We start from the raw sequence: 15,436 nt of genomic DNA, 5'->3' as shown, positions 1-15,436 counted from the left end.
GAGAGCTTTGGATTTAGTCACCAGCTGGTGTGTAACTTTATTAAGAAGTAAACGATAACACATTGAAAGAATGATCATCTGGTTTAAGATCCTGACTCAAAAGAAAACTTTGAGTTACTCTCCAATCGACTAAATACGTCCCTGTATTTCGATGGGGGATTTTCAGACCACGAGCCACACAAAACCCACCATCCGGCTCTGGTTTCCGATCATGATAAGATCAGGCTGCGAGGTTTATGTGCTCTCTGTGCTTATCGCAGAGCGCTTCCTTCATTATTTGTGCTGGCAGAGATGCTCTTCATGTGCATCCAAACTGACGTGACGTCTAAACACACTGGCTCCTTTACCAGCGTTTACCTGCAGGGGACTGAAGACTTTCCAGTTATTTTCACTAGTAAGAGCACACCATCTGTTATTCGTCGGTTCTCTCAGACCCTTTGCAGTTATTCCCACACGTTTGTGCACACGCTGGTTGCGCTGGTGTTTTTGTGCAGTGTTGCTTGATAGCACCTTGTAATAGGCAGCGTTGCTCATAGTTGCATCACATAATGGCACTGGCACACGACGCCCAGGGCTCCGATTTACGCTACGTCTCATTTGCACCCGAGTTTGCTGAAATCCTTCTCCAGCTGCAGTATTTCTAGGGAGGTCATGGGAAAGGCTGTGGCCTGTGGGTGTTGGTTTTTCATTTCTTTTTCACAGTTCTTAAGCTCCTAATTGAAATGCTCATTAAATGTGAAGCAGCAGGGATTTTTGCAGCAGAGTTTTGGAAGTCGACACACTGTTGAAACACATCCTGCAAGACTGTTTTTTATTGCCTCATTCGTTCCCATTGGAGGGATGAAATATTTCATTGTTTGTCAACTTCACCTATCTACATATAATGTGCTTTTCATCTGCTCCGACGGAGCCACTGCCTCCCTGCACTTTCCTGAAGCAATAAAGACCTTGTTTTGTGCCCCACAGTTTGTGTGTTTTCTACATTAAAGGGCCTGAAGCCCGAGCAATCTCATTTAAGGTCGAGTGAATTAAATGAAAGCCTCCGAATATTTTTCATTAAGGATGTGAAGAGAATTTAATAACTTCAAATTAAATGCAGCTAAAGCTCTGGTGTTGTGGGGATCTCCGGGTGAGAGAAGGGAATAAGGGACCTGAAGTTTTGCAGTTTTGCACCTTCACTTCAGCTATTATTCTGCTGCCTTTAGTTTGTTTTTGCTACAATAAAGGGTCAGTTTAAAGGGACTCATCTTCAGAACACAAATGAAGATCTTTTTGATGAAATCTGAGAGATTTCTGTCCCTCCATTGACAGCTACGCAACTACCACTTTGACACTTCAAAAAGTTCATAAAGAGATCGTCAAACTAATCCAAATGAATTTAGTCCAAATTTTCTGAAGAGACTTGATCACTGTATGATGAACAGATTGAATTGACTCTTTTATTGTGTTCGCTTGATGGACAAGAGCCAAAGAGGTTCATTCTCGTGTTACGCATCACGTTTGAGCTTTAGCAAGAACCAATGAGGTTTGATGTCACAAATCAAGCAGGTTCAGTTGAGCTTCTGTTTATGTTTGTTGATCAATGTTTAAAGGTCCCATGGCATGGCATTTTTCTATTATTTTATAATGTTTCCTGAGGTTTACTTATATTGTTAGTATGATTTTAACAACAAAAAATGTCATAATTTAGAAATAAAAGGCATTTTTTCTATACTGATGTTTGCCATGTGGCTGAATGCCCTGTTTCAAGGGGCGTGTCTGCTGTGAGACTTCAGTGAAAACGCCCACTGTTGTGATTGGCTGACATCTTTGCATTTGAAATGAGTGTTAGATTATGTTGCAGAGGGGGCGTTGTTTAGCGAGGCAATCCATGCACTGCATGCATATGAGAGAGAGGGCTGACTGCGCACTCGTGAACCACGGAGAGCTGGAGGAAGTTTTATTGTACTGAGTTGTTGAGAGCGCTGTGCTGTTAGCGTGAGCTTATTTGTAGCTGAGAGTTCTGAATAAACAGTCCCAGTCACGTCAACTCTGTCTTCTTCCACCTTATTCAACGAACTTTGTAACACATGTAATGTACCATTACAGCCGTCGAGATGAACGAATTGTCAAAGTGTGGATTATAGCATTATTTTATGATCTATTCCTATCACATGAAAAGCTGCAGTGATGAGTATTGAGTACACAGGCAGTCTGTTGATCGCGTGAATGAAGTGATCTCGTCATTGCAGTGCGTTTTCTCTCACAAAATGCTTTCACCACAACAACAAACACAATATCGACAGGAATACAGGAGGAGCTTCACTGTGCTGCATAAAAGCATCATTCGTTATAATGGCCGTTTGGGCAAGTGTGCAGATACACTCGCGACATGTGATTGACAGATCTGAACATTATAAAGAGTGTTCTTTGATCGCTTTCTGTAGTTTAATCACTTCAAAAACGGATTTGTTTCATGCTACTAACAGAAACGATCGTTTTAGTCACTGGCTTGATTCACTGATGCATTACGCTTAGGGCATCAAGACCAGTGTTGGGGAAAGTTACTGTGAAAAGTAATGCATTACAATATTGCGTTACTCCCTTAAAAAGTAACTAATTGAGTTACTTTTTAAGAAAAGTAATGCATTACGCTACTTTTGCGTTACTTTTTCTCACCTGGGCTGGGCTTGTTTTATTTTATTTTTATAACAAAAAAAGTTATATTTTTGTGCAACGGTAAAGACCTCTTCATACCAAAATTGAAATAATAAGCCCCAGGCTGTGGTAAAAATGCAGATTCCCGCATGCAGCTCCATTCTGGATAATGGTAGAATAAGATGCAGTAGAAAAAAGTTTTACCCATAAAAACAAAAAATCTCGTAATTTTCATCATCAAAGGTCAGCCACAAGACATTGGTAAATTAAATATAAAGGTAGATTAAATGCATAAAAATATTAGTTTTATTTAACATTTAATTATTGGAGGTTTGCATAGTATTCTGATTTTGCATTTGACTGATTTTAGTCATTTTGATGAATACAGAATCTTTATTGTGCAAGTGAGATAAATAAATGCTCACATTTAGTCTAGAACAATAACCATCATGTTTACACACACGCCTCTGCACTAACTCTCAACATGGGGTCAGGAGAGCTGTCAGTCAAATTAATGTGAAAAAGTAACTCGGATATTTTGTTGTAAATGTGAAAAGTAATGCGTTACTTTAGTTACTTGGAAAAAGTAATATTATTACGTAACTCAAGTTACTTGTAATGCGTTACCCCCAACACTGATCAAGACAGCGATCATTAAGCGATCTAGAAAGAAAGTCTGAGTTAACTTGGATGATAAGCTACACATCAGAAATCACTGATCACAGATCAGGCATTAATGAACACTGCTACTCACTGTTTGTCGCGGTGCTGTCGAATCCATATTGTAAAGTCTGTTTGTAAAGCCTGTGCTGACATAAACTCAATCCATTTCTGAATGCTCTGGACGGGCAAACAAAGGAAGGGGGAGGTAACCTTTCCTGGTATGACATCATAACAGGAAAATTCCAGATCAGCTCGTCTGAGCTTTCATTTTCTCAAAGGCAGAGAAAGACAGCCAGAACTCGGTTTACACCCATCAAAATTTCTAGCCACTTGGGGACCATATACAGGCTAGGGGAACTCATAGTAATGTTAAAAAACCTCATAAAATGAAAATTTCATGCCATGGGACCTTTAAACATGAATAAAAGCCTAAATTAAATATTTAATGTTTAAAAGTCAGAGTCATCATTTAAAGTTGTGTGACATTAATTTCATGAATTGTGTGTGTTGTGTTTGCAGGTGGACTTAGAGGGGCTTCTATCGTGGATTCTCTGGACACGCTGTACATCATGGGTCTGATGGAGGAGTATGAAGAAGCCAAGGAATGGGTCCAAAACAACCTGGATCTGAACTCGGTGAGCAAACAGTGTTGGGTGGGAATCACTAGCATTCCTTTGTGGGTTAGCAGCTAAATCTTAGGACGTCTAAAGCACTCATGTAAAAGCCTTCTATTGATCCGAAGCTGCGCTGGAATCAATTGTTTCTTTTAACCAAAGTCTAGTCCAGGGAATTGAGAGTTTTTGTCCAAATCAGACATTTTTGAGTGGATGAAAGGCATCCGTTGTGGTTTCATCTTGACTGGACTTGTCCTCTCTGTGTGCCGAGGATTGAAAGAAAGACGTGTATCTAATGTAGAGGGAGAGATTACTCACTGATGGACAGTTCTGAGGGTAAACTATTGGTGGCTAGGGCGTTGCTAGGATACAAGGTTGTTGTGGTTAGTTGCAATGCTGTTGTTTTGATGTTCTGAATATTTGCTAGGGTGTTCCTAGCATAGATATCCATAATAAAGGCTAGATGTCTCGTCCGCGCTGCTGGCCAGTGGAGGTCGACGTCCGCACCTGGCGGCCATCTTGTCACAGGCAGCTCGCTCACTCGTAACATTGTTTTCATGGAGCTTGCACTTTTTAAATAACCATAACTTGCTCAGTTTTATACCGATTTTCAAACTGTTTGGTTTGTTATAAACATCAGAGATGTAGTTATGACACTGCATACTTATGAAAAATTATTCATAATTTGTTCAAGCATCCATAATTATAGCCACGTTAATAACGTTTGTACGAGATACGAGTATTTGTGTTCATGCAGATCATCAGGTACCACAGAGCCCTGCCTGTGACAAGATTGCCGCCGGTGATGACGTTAGAGACTCCGCCGTAAGACATCTGAATGGTTGCTAGGGTGTTGCTAGGATACTAAGATGATGACGGTAGTATTTGCCAAGTTGTTACTGAGTGGTTTACTTAGATGTTCTGAATGGTTGCTAGCGTGTTGCTAGGATACTAAGATGTTGAAGGTAGTATTTGCTAGGTTGTTACTGAGTGGTTGCTTAGGTGTTCTGAATGGTTGCTAGGGTACTGCTAGAATATGAGGATGCTAAGTGGTTTACTTAGATGTTCTGAATGGTTTCTAGGGTGTTGCTAGGATACTAAGATGTTGAGGATAGTTGCTAGGTTGTTACTGAGTGGTTGCTTACGTGTTCTGAATGGTTGCTAGGGTACTGCTAGAATATGAGGATGCTAAGTGGTTTACTTAGATGTTCCGAATGGTTGCTAGGGTACTGCTAGAATATGAGAATGCTAAGTGGTTTACTTAGATGTTCTGAATGGTTGCTAGGGTGTTGCTAGGATACTAAGATGTTGAAGGTAGTATTTGCTCAGTTGTTACTGAGTGGTTGCTTTGGTGTTCTGAATGGTTGCTAGGGTGTTGCTTGGATACTAAGATGTTGAAGTTAGTATTTGCTAGGTTGTTACTGAGTGGTTGCTTAGGTGTTCTGAATGGTTGCTAGGGTGTTGCTAGGGCATTGCTCTGTGGTTGAGTGTTCTGGATGGTTGCTAAATGGTGCTTACTTGCAAATGTCAAAAAGGCCACCCTAGAATTTGTTGAAATCAATTAATTCATATTTGTAAATGAAATGATTTTGTGGCAGATGGGTAGGTAAAATAAAGCTGATGTACATGTGTGCCAAAAATAGAAATAATAGAAATGGGACATTCATTCACAACGGGTGCTTGCTGTCTAGAAAAGGAGGTAATCTAGTTTAGTTGGGTCGGAGCACTTGCAGTTTTTACTTTGACATCTAGAAGTTTGAATTTCATAACTCTTGATACTGAGATTTTTGACAGTGTAAAATGGCTTGTTAAAATCACATTATTTGAGCTGCTGTCATTGCTCAAGCAAAACTGTCTTATTGCATTCTGATGCACAGCGGCAAACTGCTCTGATTTTTCCTGAAGGGTTTTTGGCAGTTCATTAAAGGCACCAGTGGTATTTTGAATGTGGTGCTGGTGAGAAGCCCAGTGGTGCATATGAATGATGCATTCTGATTGGTCTTTCCAAGTGTATATTAATTACACACAAACATGTTCATACACACAACACATGCCGCAGAGTATTTCTGTGGTTCTTCTACCACAGCTCATAAAATGCAATACATAAAATATAATTCATCATTCTAACTTTCATTTTATGGAGGAAAAAATGTATTTCATGTCCCTTTCTATAATTTATCCCCACCACCCACACCCCTCTACACACACACACACACACATGTAGAGAGAGTGCCGTAATTGGATCACTGTGGCCAGATTGTGATGAAAGTCCTGCAGGATGGGCAATAATGTCTCTCAGTCTCCATCCCATCATGAGTGGTGGTAGAGCAGCGGTGTCTGAGGTGTTCGGTGGCGAGGGAGGGCGATGTCTGTCGCGAACACACACAGTCTAGATTTATTCTGCACACTTTGTCATAGAGAAAGCCAGCTTCATCCGTCACTCCCGCACGCTTTCAATCAATCTCCTGCCGAGTCTTCTCTCTTTAGCTGGCCATTTGCTCACTGATGGAGAGCAGACCACTTCAGCATGTGACCGTCCTGCTCTAGGACTAGGAAGAGGTTTTCTAATCTAAGCAGAAGATGGCAGCCGGTGCGTTTGTATTATTGAGGAAAAGACTTATAGTCAACAACTGGAAAGTTTAGAGACTGACGATATATCAGCCGGACCAATCAATCGCCCGCCATGTGAGATTAGAGCATTAGGCCAGACTGAGATGATGATGGGCACTGTGCCCACTTGACCAAAGTACAAGTGCTAGCGCCTCCTAGTGTAAGTGTGTAAGTTCAAAGTGTAATGACAGATGTACTAAAAGATAAATACATAAATAAATAAAATTAAATAATAATAAAAAATAAAAAAATGATTAAAAAAAATTGTATATATATATATATATATATATATATAAATAAATGGAGGATATATATATATATATATATATATATATATATATATATATATATATATATATATATATATATATATATATATATATATATATATATATATATATATATATATATATATATATATATATATATATATATATATATATATATATATATATATATATATATATATATATATAATTTAAATAAAATTAAAAATGTAAAATAAAATCTATAAAAAAACATTTTTGGGTTGAATGTATGAATAATATTATAAAAAATAAAACAAAATTAAATAAGCTATTTTGGTTTGAATATACAAATCTACATGAAATAAAACGTAAAATAATAAAATAAATGTTATGAAAATGGGTATTGCCACACAGTTGTATAATATATAAACCATTATTGAAATGAAATATAAAACAAAAAATTAATACAAAAATTTAAAAATAGAAAATACAATTAATTAATTAAAGTATTTTTATTAAAATTAAAATGGAATAAAATAAAAAAAAGTGTGAATTTTGACAGAATATTGTGCAAATTCATTCCTCTGCTTATCACCTTTATGGAGGAAAATATATGAACTAATTACTTAAAATATTATTCAGATATTTCGTGTATTTAGATCTTTTCATCAGAATATTGTGCAAATGTATTTATTTATTCACTCATTCAATTATCTATTTTTCTGTCTTTTTTGAGAAAACAAATATTTGACCTAATTATTAAAATATGATTAAAATATTTAGCATGTTTAATGACGACAGAGTCAAGTAAGTTTGTTATCATATAACTTTGTTGTGAAGTGAGTGAAGTTTATCGTAGCACTCATCTGTCACTCAGGCAGGAGACGAGAGAGGAGAAATCCACACCTCAGCAGGTTTTCTGTTAGTTAATTCGCTCCTCCGCCGACCAATCAGAACCTTAAGCGTCTCACTACATTTCTAGTGCTTTCCTGAGGTGTTTGTGGCTCATAAATATGGATATATGTATAACTCAGTCTAAGTGTGCTGGGGTACTCAGATATCTATCTATCTATCTATCTATCTATCTATCTATCTATCTATCTATCTATCTATCTATCTATCTATCTATCTATCTATCTATCTATCTATCTATCTATCTGTCTATCTGTCTGTCTGTCTGTCTGTCTGTCTGTCTGTCTGTCTGTCTGTCTGTCCGTCCGTCCGTCCGTCCGTCCGTCCGTCCGTCCGTCCGTCCGTCCGTCCGTCCGTCCGTCCGTCCGTCCGTCCGTCCGTCCGTCCGTCCGTCCGTCCGTCCGTCATTTCTGTCTGTCTGTCTATCTAGCTGTCCATCCATCCATCATTTCTATCTATCCGTCCATCCATCCATCATTTCTGTCTATCATCCATCCATCTTTCTATTTGTCCATCCATCCGTCTGTCTGTCCATCCATCCATCCATCCATCCATCCGTCCATCATTTCTGTCTGTCCATCCATCCATCCATCATTTCTGTCTATCCATCCATCTTTCTTTTTGTCTGTCCATCCGTCTGTCCGTCCATCCATCCATCCATCTATCTGTACATCCATCTATCTGTCCATCCATCATTTCAGTCTGTCCATCCATACATCCATCCATACATACATCCATACATACATCCATACATCCATCCATACATCCATCCATCCATCCATCTATCTATCTTTGATGAATCCGTGAGATGGGAATATCAGACACTGGGAGGCAACAGGAAGACAGAAGGCCGGTTAAACGCTGGGCAGAATTTAGCGTTGCTATCAGGTCAAAACGAATGACTTTACAGATCCAGATAGTCAAATGTGATGCAGGACGGATCTTGTAGAACGACGGTGAGATTTGTCTTTCAAATAGCCGTGTCCGTGAGCAGAATGACTCCACATATTTCGCACTCTCGTGGGCTGGAATGAGCAATTGTGAGTTAATCCAAGCTTTAGCATGAGGCCGAGCAGGCCAGGACGGTGTCAAGAGTGTTTATCTTGAGGTCGGGAGAATGAATTTATTCAGGGGAATGACTCTCCATTTTCTTTTTGGGTTGGAGGCGAACACAAACAGAGCAGAATCCTAATGGCCGTGTTGATACTGCGGGATGGGAGTAATCTGATTAGTTCCATTCTGTGCTGGTGATGTGATTCACCACCGCTCCCTCAAATCAGCCAATCGCAATTTGAACATAAAGGGTAATTGAAGGGAATTTCTGCTCTCGAAAAAGCATTTTCTTATTACCGTCTCTGATTTGATTGCCCCATTCACTCTTTCAGATTCTCAGACGCACAGAAGCACGTTCGCTCGCTTGTTGGCGACTCTGACAGTGGCCGATGACAGAGTTGATTAAAGTTTGGAGCAATAGGCTCTGTGACTGCGTCTTCAGCTCATTTACGGGACTGACACTTTTGCCGAGGTGACTCAACACTTCGCTCTGCACCTGAGAGTGTTACGAGTGAGGCAGCTAATCTAATTAAGCTCTCCAAAACCCCTCGAACACTTATAGATGTTTGAATGTCACTGCATTAGATTAAAGAACATAAAGCAAGTGTCAATAGTAAAGAAAGAGGTGCAAAAAGTTGTATTATATGAAGACCGTCAGTATTGTGTGACTGTGACTGAAGAGTAGGCCCGTTCACACCAAGGATGATAAACATTTATACAGTTTTAAAAATCATTCTATATATAAAAGAATAACAGAGCCACACCACAACTGTAACGATAACGGCACAGAGAAATTATCCTTTTGTAATCACTTTTAGAATGATTTTTTGCAGCTGATGGATGATAAAAAACATTGACAGCCAATCAGAATCCATCGTGCTTTCAGAGCTCAAGCATTTAAAGTGGCAGTTGACAAAACTCCACCGCATGCTTATAAGAAACAGAATGATATCGTCCGCTGGTGTGGACGCTAATATAGTTATCATTATAGTGTGAATTCTTGGTGTGAATGGGACTTTCGTTTTAAAAAGCCTTCAAGTTTTGAAGGTTTGTAGGCCTTATGGACATAGCTATGTACATACAGTATATACACACTGTTCAGAAGTTTGGAGTCAGTAAAATGTTTTACATTTTTTTAAAGGTCCCGTTCTTCGTGTTTTTTTGAAGCTTTGATTGTGTTTACAGTGTGCAATATAACATGTGTTCATGTTTCGCGTGTAAAAAAACACAGTATTTTTCACACAATGTACTTATCTGTGTACCGCTGTTTCCACTGTCCTAAAAACGGCTGGTGATTTCCCTGTTCTATAAAGTCCCTCCTTCAGAAATACGTAACGAGTTCTGATTGTGCCAGCGCTTACCGTGTTGTAATTCGACCGCAGCTTAGCGCACGTGCCAGCAGTTCCTGTGTTGTGATTCGACAGCAGCTTAGCGCATGTTGGAAAGATCACGCCTCTTAACGTAGAGATGAATGCGTTCAATAATCTCTACAGCGTCCCTGGGAAAGCCAAACAAAGGTGATTTGACTCCTGGATGAAAATAACAGCGTCTCGACGACATGGCGATAAACACACTCAACGCAACAGTTCCTTTTCTCCACGCGACCGTCCGCTTCTCCACGTGGGACAGCAACAAGACCGCGCCCCCTTTTTCGCGTTTCTTTGTGGGCGGAGGTTAGTCTGTTCTACTGCTCTACTGACGTAATTAAAGAAGGAAGTACCAGGATGTAGTCCAAGCCAGCCGTTCGCTGTAGGCTTTGAAAGGGAACTTCTGTTAAATAAAATATCTCGCTTGGCATTGAACTTTGAGCTTTATAATTTTACAGGTATTATTTATGCTCTAACAGCAACATTACACACTAACTAAAGTTTGAACAATGGGATCATGCGGAATGGGACCTTTAAGTCTCTTCTGCTCATCAATGCTACATTTATCTGATCAAAAATACAGCAAAAATTGTAATATTGTGAAATATTATTAATATTTAAAAGAAGTGTTTTCTATGTGAATATATAGTCAAGTGTAATTTATTTCTGTGATCAAAGCTGAATTTTCAGCATCATTACTCCAGTCTTCAGTGTCACATGATCCTTCAGAAATCATTCTAATATGATGATTTCATGCTCATGCAATGTTGAAAACAGTTGTGCTGATTCATATTTTATGAAAACTCTCTTTTAATCAATTTAAAGCATCCATCAAATCTTATTGACTCAAACTTTTGAACACATTACAATGTAATTGTATAAATTATAATTCAATTTAAATTCCACACTGTAAAAAGAATACTGTGAAAAATACAGCAACTTGCTGGCAGCAATTAGCTAGTAAGTTGCTGTATTTCATTTCACAGTATTCTTACTGTAAATGTAATCGCAGTAACTTTAAAATTACTGTACATTTTTTTACAGTAATAATCACAGTACTGTATTTCATAACTACTACTGTAATGGGGATTACTGCATTAATTTTGTGTACTGTAAAATAAAGACAGTCACAAATGCCATTTATTTTCATTTTCGTTATAATTTCGTTACAATTTCGTTACAATTTTTCTGTGAACATTTAATTTCATCACATTTATGCATTTGGCAGACGCTTTTATCCAAAGCGACTTACAGAGGCCTTATTACAGGGACAATCCCCCTGGAGCAACATGGAGTAAAGTGCCTTGCTCAGTGACACACTGGTGGTGACCGCTGGGATCAAACCAGCAACCTTCTGCGTATCAGTTCCATGGTTTAACCCACTGGACCACCAACTCCATCACTTTTCTGAACATACAAAAAACTTTTCTGAACAAACAAAACAATCAATATTTATTCAAATGTTTGGATAAAATTACAAATGTATAAAAATTTAATGATTTAAAAACAGCAGGATTTCAAACCTATATATTTTCTGAACATACATTTTTTTCAATAAGTTAACATTTATCTGTGAATAATTCATTTCATTTCAACACTTTTCTGAGCAAACAAAACAATCAATATGTATTCAAATTTTTGGGTAAAATTACAAATCTATAAAAATTAAACGATTTAAAGGGATAGTTCACCCAAAAATTTAAATTGTGTCATCCTTTACTCACCCTCAACTTGTATGAATTTCTTTCTTCTGCTGAACACAAAGAAAGATATTTTGAAGAATGTCGGTAACCAGTCAGTTGATGAACCCCATTGACTTCCATAGTAGGAAAAAAAAATACTATGGAAGTCAATGGGACCCATCAACTGTCTGGTTACCGACATTTTTCAAAATATCTTTCTTTGTGTTCAGCAGAAGAAAGAAATTCATGCAGGTTGAGGGTGAGTAAATGATGACACAATTTTCATTTTTGGGTGAACTATCCCTTTAAAAACAGCAGGATTTCAAACCTGAATATTGTTTTTCTCCAAGAAGTTTTTTTTTTTTTTCATAACTATTATTCTTTTAAAACTTGACCTGGACTTCCTGGGCTGGAGTCTTCTACCCTGTAGAGGAAGAAATTCATTATTAATGTAAAAGTTTAAAGCAAGACAGATGGGTTGATGACTTATACATAAAAGTTTTAAATAATTTTTAGTATTTTTTATATGCTTTGTTGGTGGTTTGTGGAGTAGCATCCCCCGGGGCTGATATTTTTTATAGCTTGAATAAAGATGTAAAATGTAAATTTATTTTCGTTAACACAATTCTTATGGATTCTTATATTCTTATGGAGTTGCAACTCAACCACCAACTACCCACCCAAACTGGCTTCCAGTTATTCCAAGGTATTCAAGGTAACAATTAAAAGTCTCACCTGGTATTAGTTGTTCTGCCAGTCATACTCAATGAAGTCCCTGATGAATGATGCCACGTGTGGATTGAGGCACTCGGGTTTTTTTTTGGACCACCTTCCCAGTTCGTCTGCTAATCTGGACCTTTGAATTAATCAAATAAAAGACGTTATAAATGTAATTTCGCCAGATAAGACAAATATTAATACAATATATGCTCCCAAAAGTCGGGAATGGCACTTCTAATTAGATTCTCTATGGCTCTGGGCCTAACGTACCTCAGCTGCGTTTTCTTTCAGCTCGAGACCGTCGAGAGTCGGCAGGCTTGGTTCACTCCCTCACGCGCAAGTGGTGACAGGAAAAAAAAAGTGAACATAATATGTGACGTATCTGCACCAAAAGAGATCACATACACAATTCCAATTTAATTTTTATTTAACAATGCTATCCTTCTATAAACTAATGACGTTATCAAATGTTGCCAGACTAGAAAATATATCGAAATCATACAGAAATATATATTTGTGGTAATAAAATTATAAAATGCACACACAACATGAGACGAGTTTACTACGAAGTGTGCTGCTCATTACTCTTTTCTCTCTCATTGCACTCTTAAAGTTGAACAAACAGGTGACTTTACAAGAGTAAACTTTGGAAATAAATTATGTTACCTTTCTGAAGTAAAAATTCAGATGAAAGTGGGAAATCTCATAGCTTTCCTTGGCTGGAAAAAAATCTTCTAGAAATTGCTGTATTGTGATTCACAGGGAAAAAAAAATACTGTAGAATTTACCCGCAGTTGAAAAAAGACCATGATGCTTTGCAGATCTACAGCAACATGCTGTATACAGGTTCTACAGTAAGTATTTGCTCATTTTACAGTAATAATGCTGTGAAAACTACAGAAATTTGTTACAGTGCAACTCATGAATTAAAAGAGAGCCAATTCTCCTGCGTAGTATTTTTGAGGATCTATGACAGAAATGCAATATAATATACATAACTATGTTTTCAGTGGTGTATAAAGATCTTACATAATGAGCCGTTATGTTTTTATCACCTTAGAATGAGCCGTTTCTATCTACACACACCGCGGGTCCTCTTACAGTGAAATCGTTATTTTGCGCCACCATGTTTCTACAGTTAGCCTGGCTCCGCCCTCCTACGCACTTCCGCTCAGTTTTCGTTTTCCTTCAGTACTCCGTCTGGGACTGCGGTATATTCTTAGGTTTTCTCCGAACAAATTTTAACCGGTCCAATCAGCGAACAGAGGGAGTGGCTGAGAGCGATGACGTAGATGTCGTGCGCTAGTTTGAGTTGTAGTTCAGTAATGGCGGCGGAGAAAAGATGCGAGTGAAGCCTTTCATTCCGTTGTGGCACCGCTGCCGAATATATCCAGAAGTTAAAGCTGGAGCAAGAACAATCTTTGCTGAGTTTTTTTGGTGGCCATGACGTTGTGTCCCGGGAAAAGTTTGATTTTCCAGCTCGCTCTGTTAGTGGTGAAGGAGTTGGCTGAAGCCCCGGTAATTGTTTCGCGTGCGGTCGGAAGGTATTGTCGTCATTTACAGGGGCTAGTCAGTGATTTTATTGCCGTCCGTCTCCCACCACCTGCGTAAAAATCCCCGGCCGAATGACCTACTGCTTTAGGCAAACACCAAGGTCGTGTGGTCATTTAATTGCTGTCAGAATCCACATCTCTGAGTTTTCCAGAATATATACAACTCAAAATTCACTGTTTATATCCTTTTTGACCCCAGCACTTCGCTGATTGAAATGAATGCGCTTCGCTGTCATTTGGATGCTTTTCTAGACTTGTATTTCTTTAAATGCTGGCAAGTATTTACAAGAGCAATATATTTCATCACCGCTCAAAAAATAAAAAGAAGAAAAGCATGTAAACTTCCATGTGAGAAACAGAGGCGAACGGCTCATGACATACGTCACGACCAAATGTTAGCGATTGGTTATGGCAGATCCAGAGAGGCTCTGGGCAGATCCAATAGTTTTAAAGGGGTGGTAAAACACATTGTTTTGAAGGCTTGATTGTGTTTGTGGGGTGCACTGTAACATGTGTTCATGCTTCGTTTAAAAAAAAATTGCCTTATTTTTCATATATTTGACCTTTATTCTACACTGCTCTGTCCCTCCTTGTAAAACGGTCTGATGCTTTCCGGGTTGTATGAAGCCAGTCCCTCAAAAATACGCAGTGGGCTCAGATTGGTTAGCTGGCCCAGTGTGTTGTGATTCGCTAACCGCAGTGCACGTCGGAAACGTCACGCCCCTTACCGCCCGAATCAGACCCAGAACATTTGAGTGAAGATGATCGAGCAGAACCTGTTCAGTCCTCGAGAGTAAAGACTGCGGATCTATAATGATCGCTACTGAATGGCACTAACTTTTGTATTTTTAGAACGATTATAGCCAAATGTCTGTCGCAAGAACTAACCCAAAACAAACACTAAGCACTGGCTTTAACTAGTAAGTTAGCCAAATCACACACAGAACCATGTTTAGCATGCCTGAAGATAAACAATACATAAAAGCTCTAATCAAAGAATCATTTACACTAATGCCAGGTTCGCTGTTGAGATTTTAACGTTAGTGTTTGTAACGTTAGGTGTTCGTCGGATAACGTTAAGTATGAATGAGCATTTAACAGACTGGTTTGCAGAACAGCGTTGTCATCTGTTTACTTCCTTGCTACAACCTATTACAGGAAAACACATCGATGAAAAATAAATCAGACTTACAGGTTGTGGCCCGTGAACAGCTTCTGTTTGTAAATCCAGCTTTCAGGACAAGCCGTGGTGCATATCCTGTATTGAACTCGCGAAGTTTGTGGAAGATTGTGTTGTCCTCCGTGAAATGTGCAGCGCGCGCGTCATGCATCCACGCACCGGCAGTGTTTTTTTCACGCAGCTGACGTTGTGCAAAT

The 15,436-nt window shown here is 38.7% G+C and overlaps 1 protein-coding gene across 1 annotated transcript in view; it reads left to right on the top strand.

Annotated features, from left to right (window-relative positions):
* Positions 1 to 15,436, top strand: part of LOC307138897 (mannosyl-oligosaccharide 1,2-alpha-mannosidase IA) — a 347,413-nt gene that overhangs the window by 203,754 nt on the left and 128,223 nt on the right. Inside the window, exon 3 of the mRNA XM_079837590.1 lies at positions 3,820 to 3,935. Coding sequence (XP_079693716.1) covers positions 3,820 to 3,935 — 116 coding nt within the window. The remainder of the gene's footprint in view (positions 1 to 3,819; positions 3,936 to 15,436) is intronic.

The sequence above is a fragment of the Gobio gobio genome (assembly GCF_949357685.1).
Source record: "Gobio gobio genome assembly, chromosome: 15".
NCBI classification, from domain to species: Eukaryota; Metazoa; Chordata; class Actinopteri; order Cypriniformes; family Gobionidae; genus Gobio; species Gobio gobio.
This window is presented reverse-complemented; position numbering and strand designations above follow the sequence as displayed.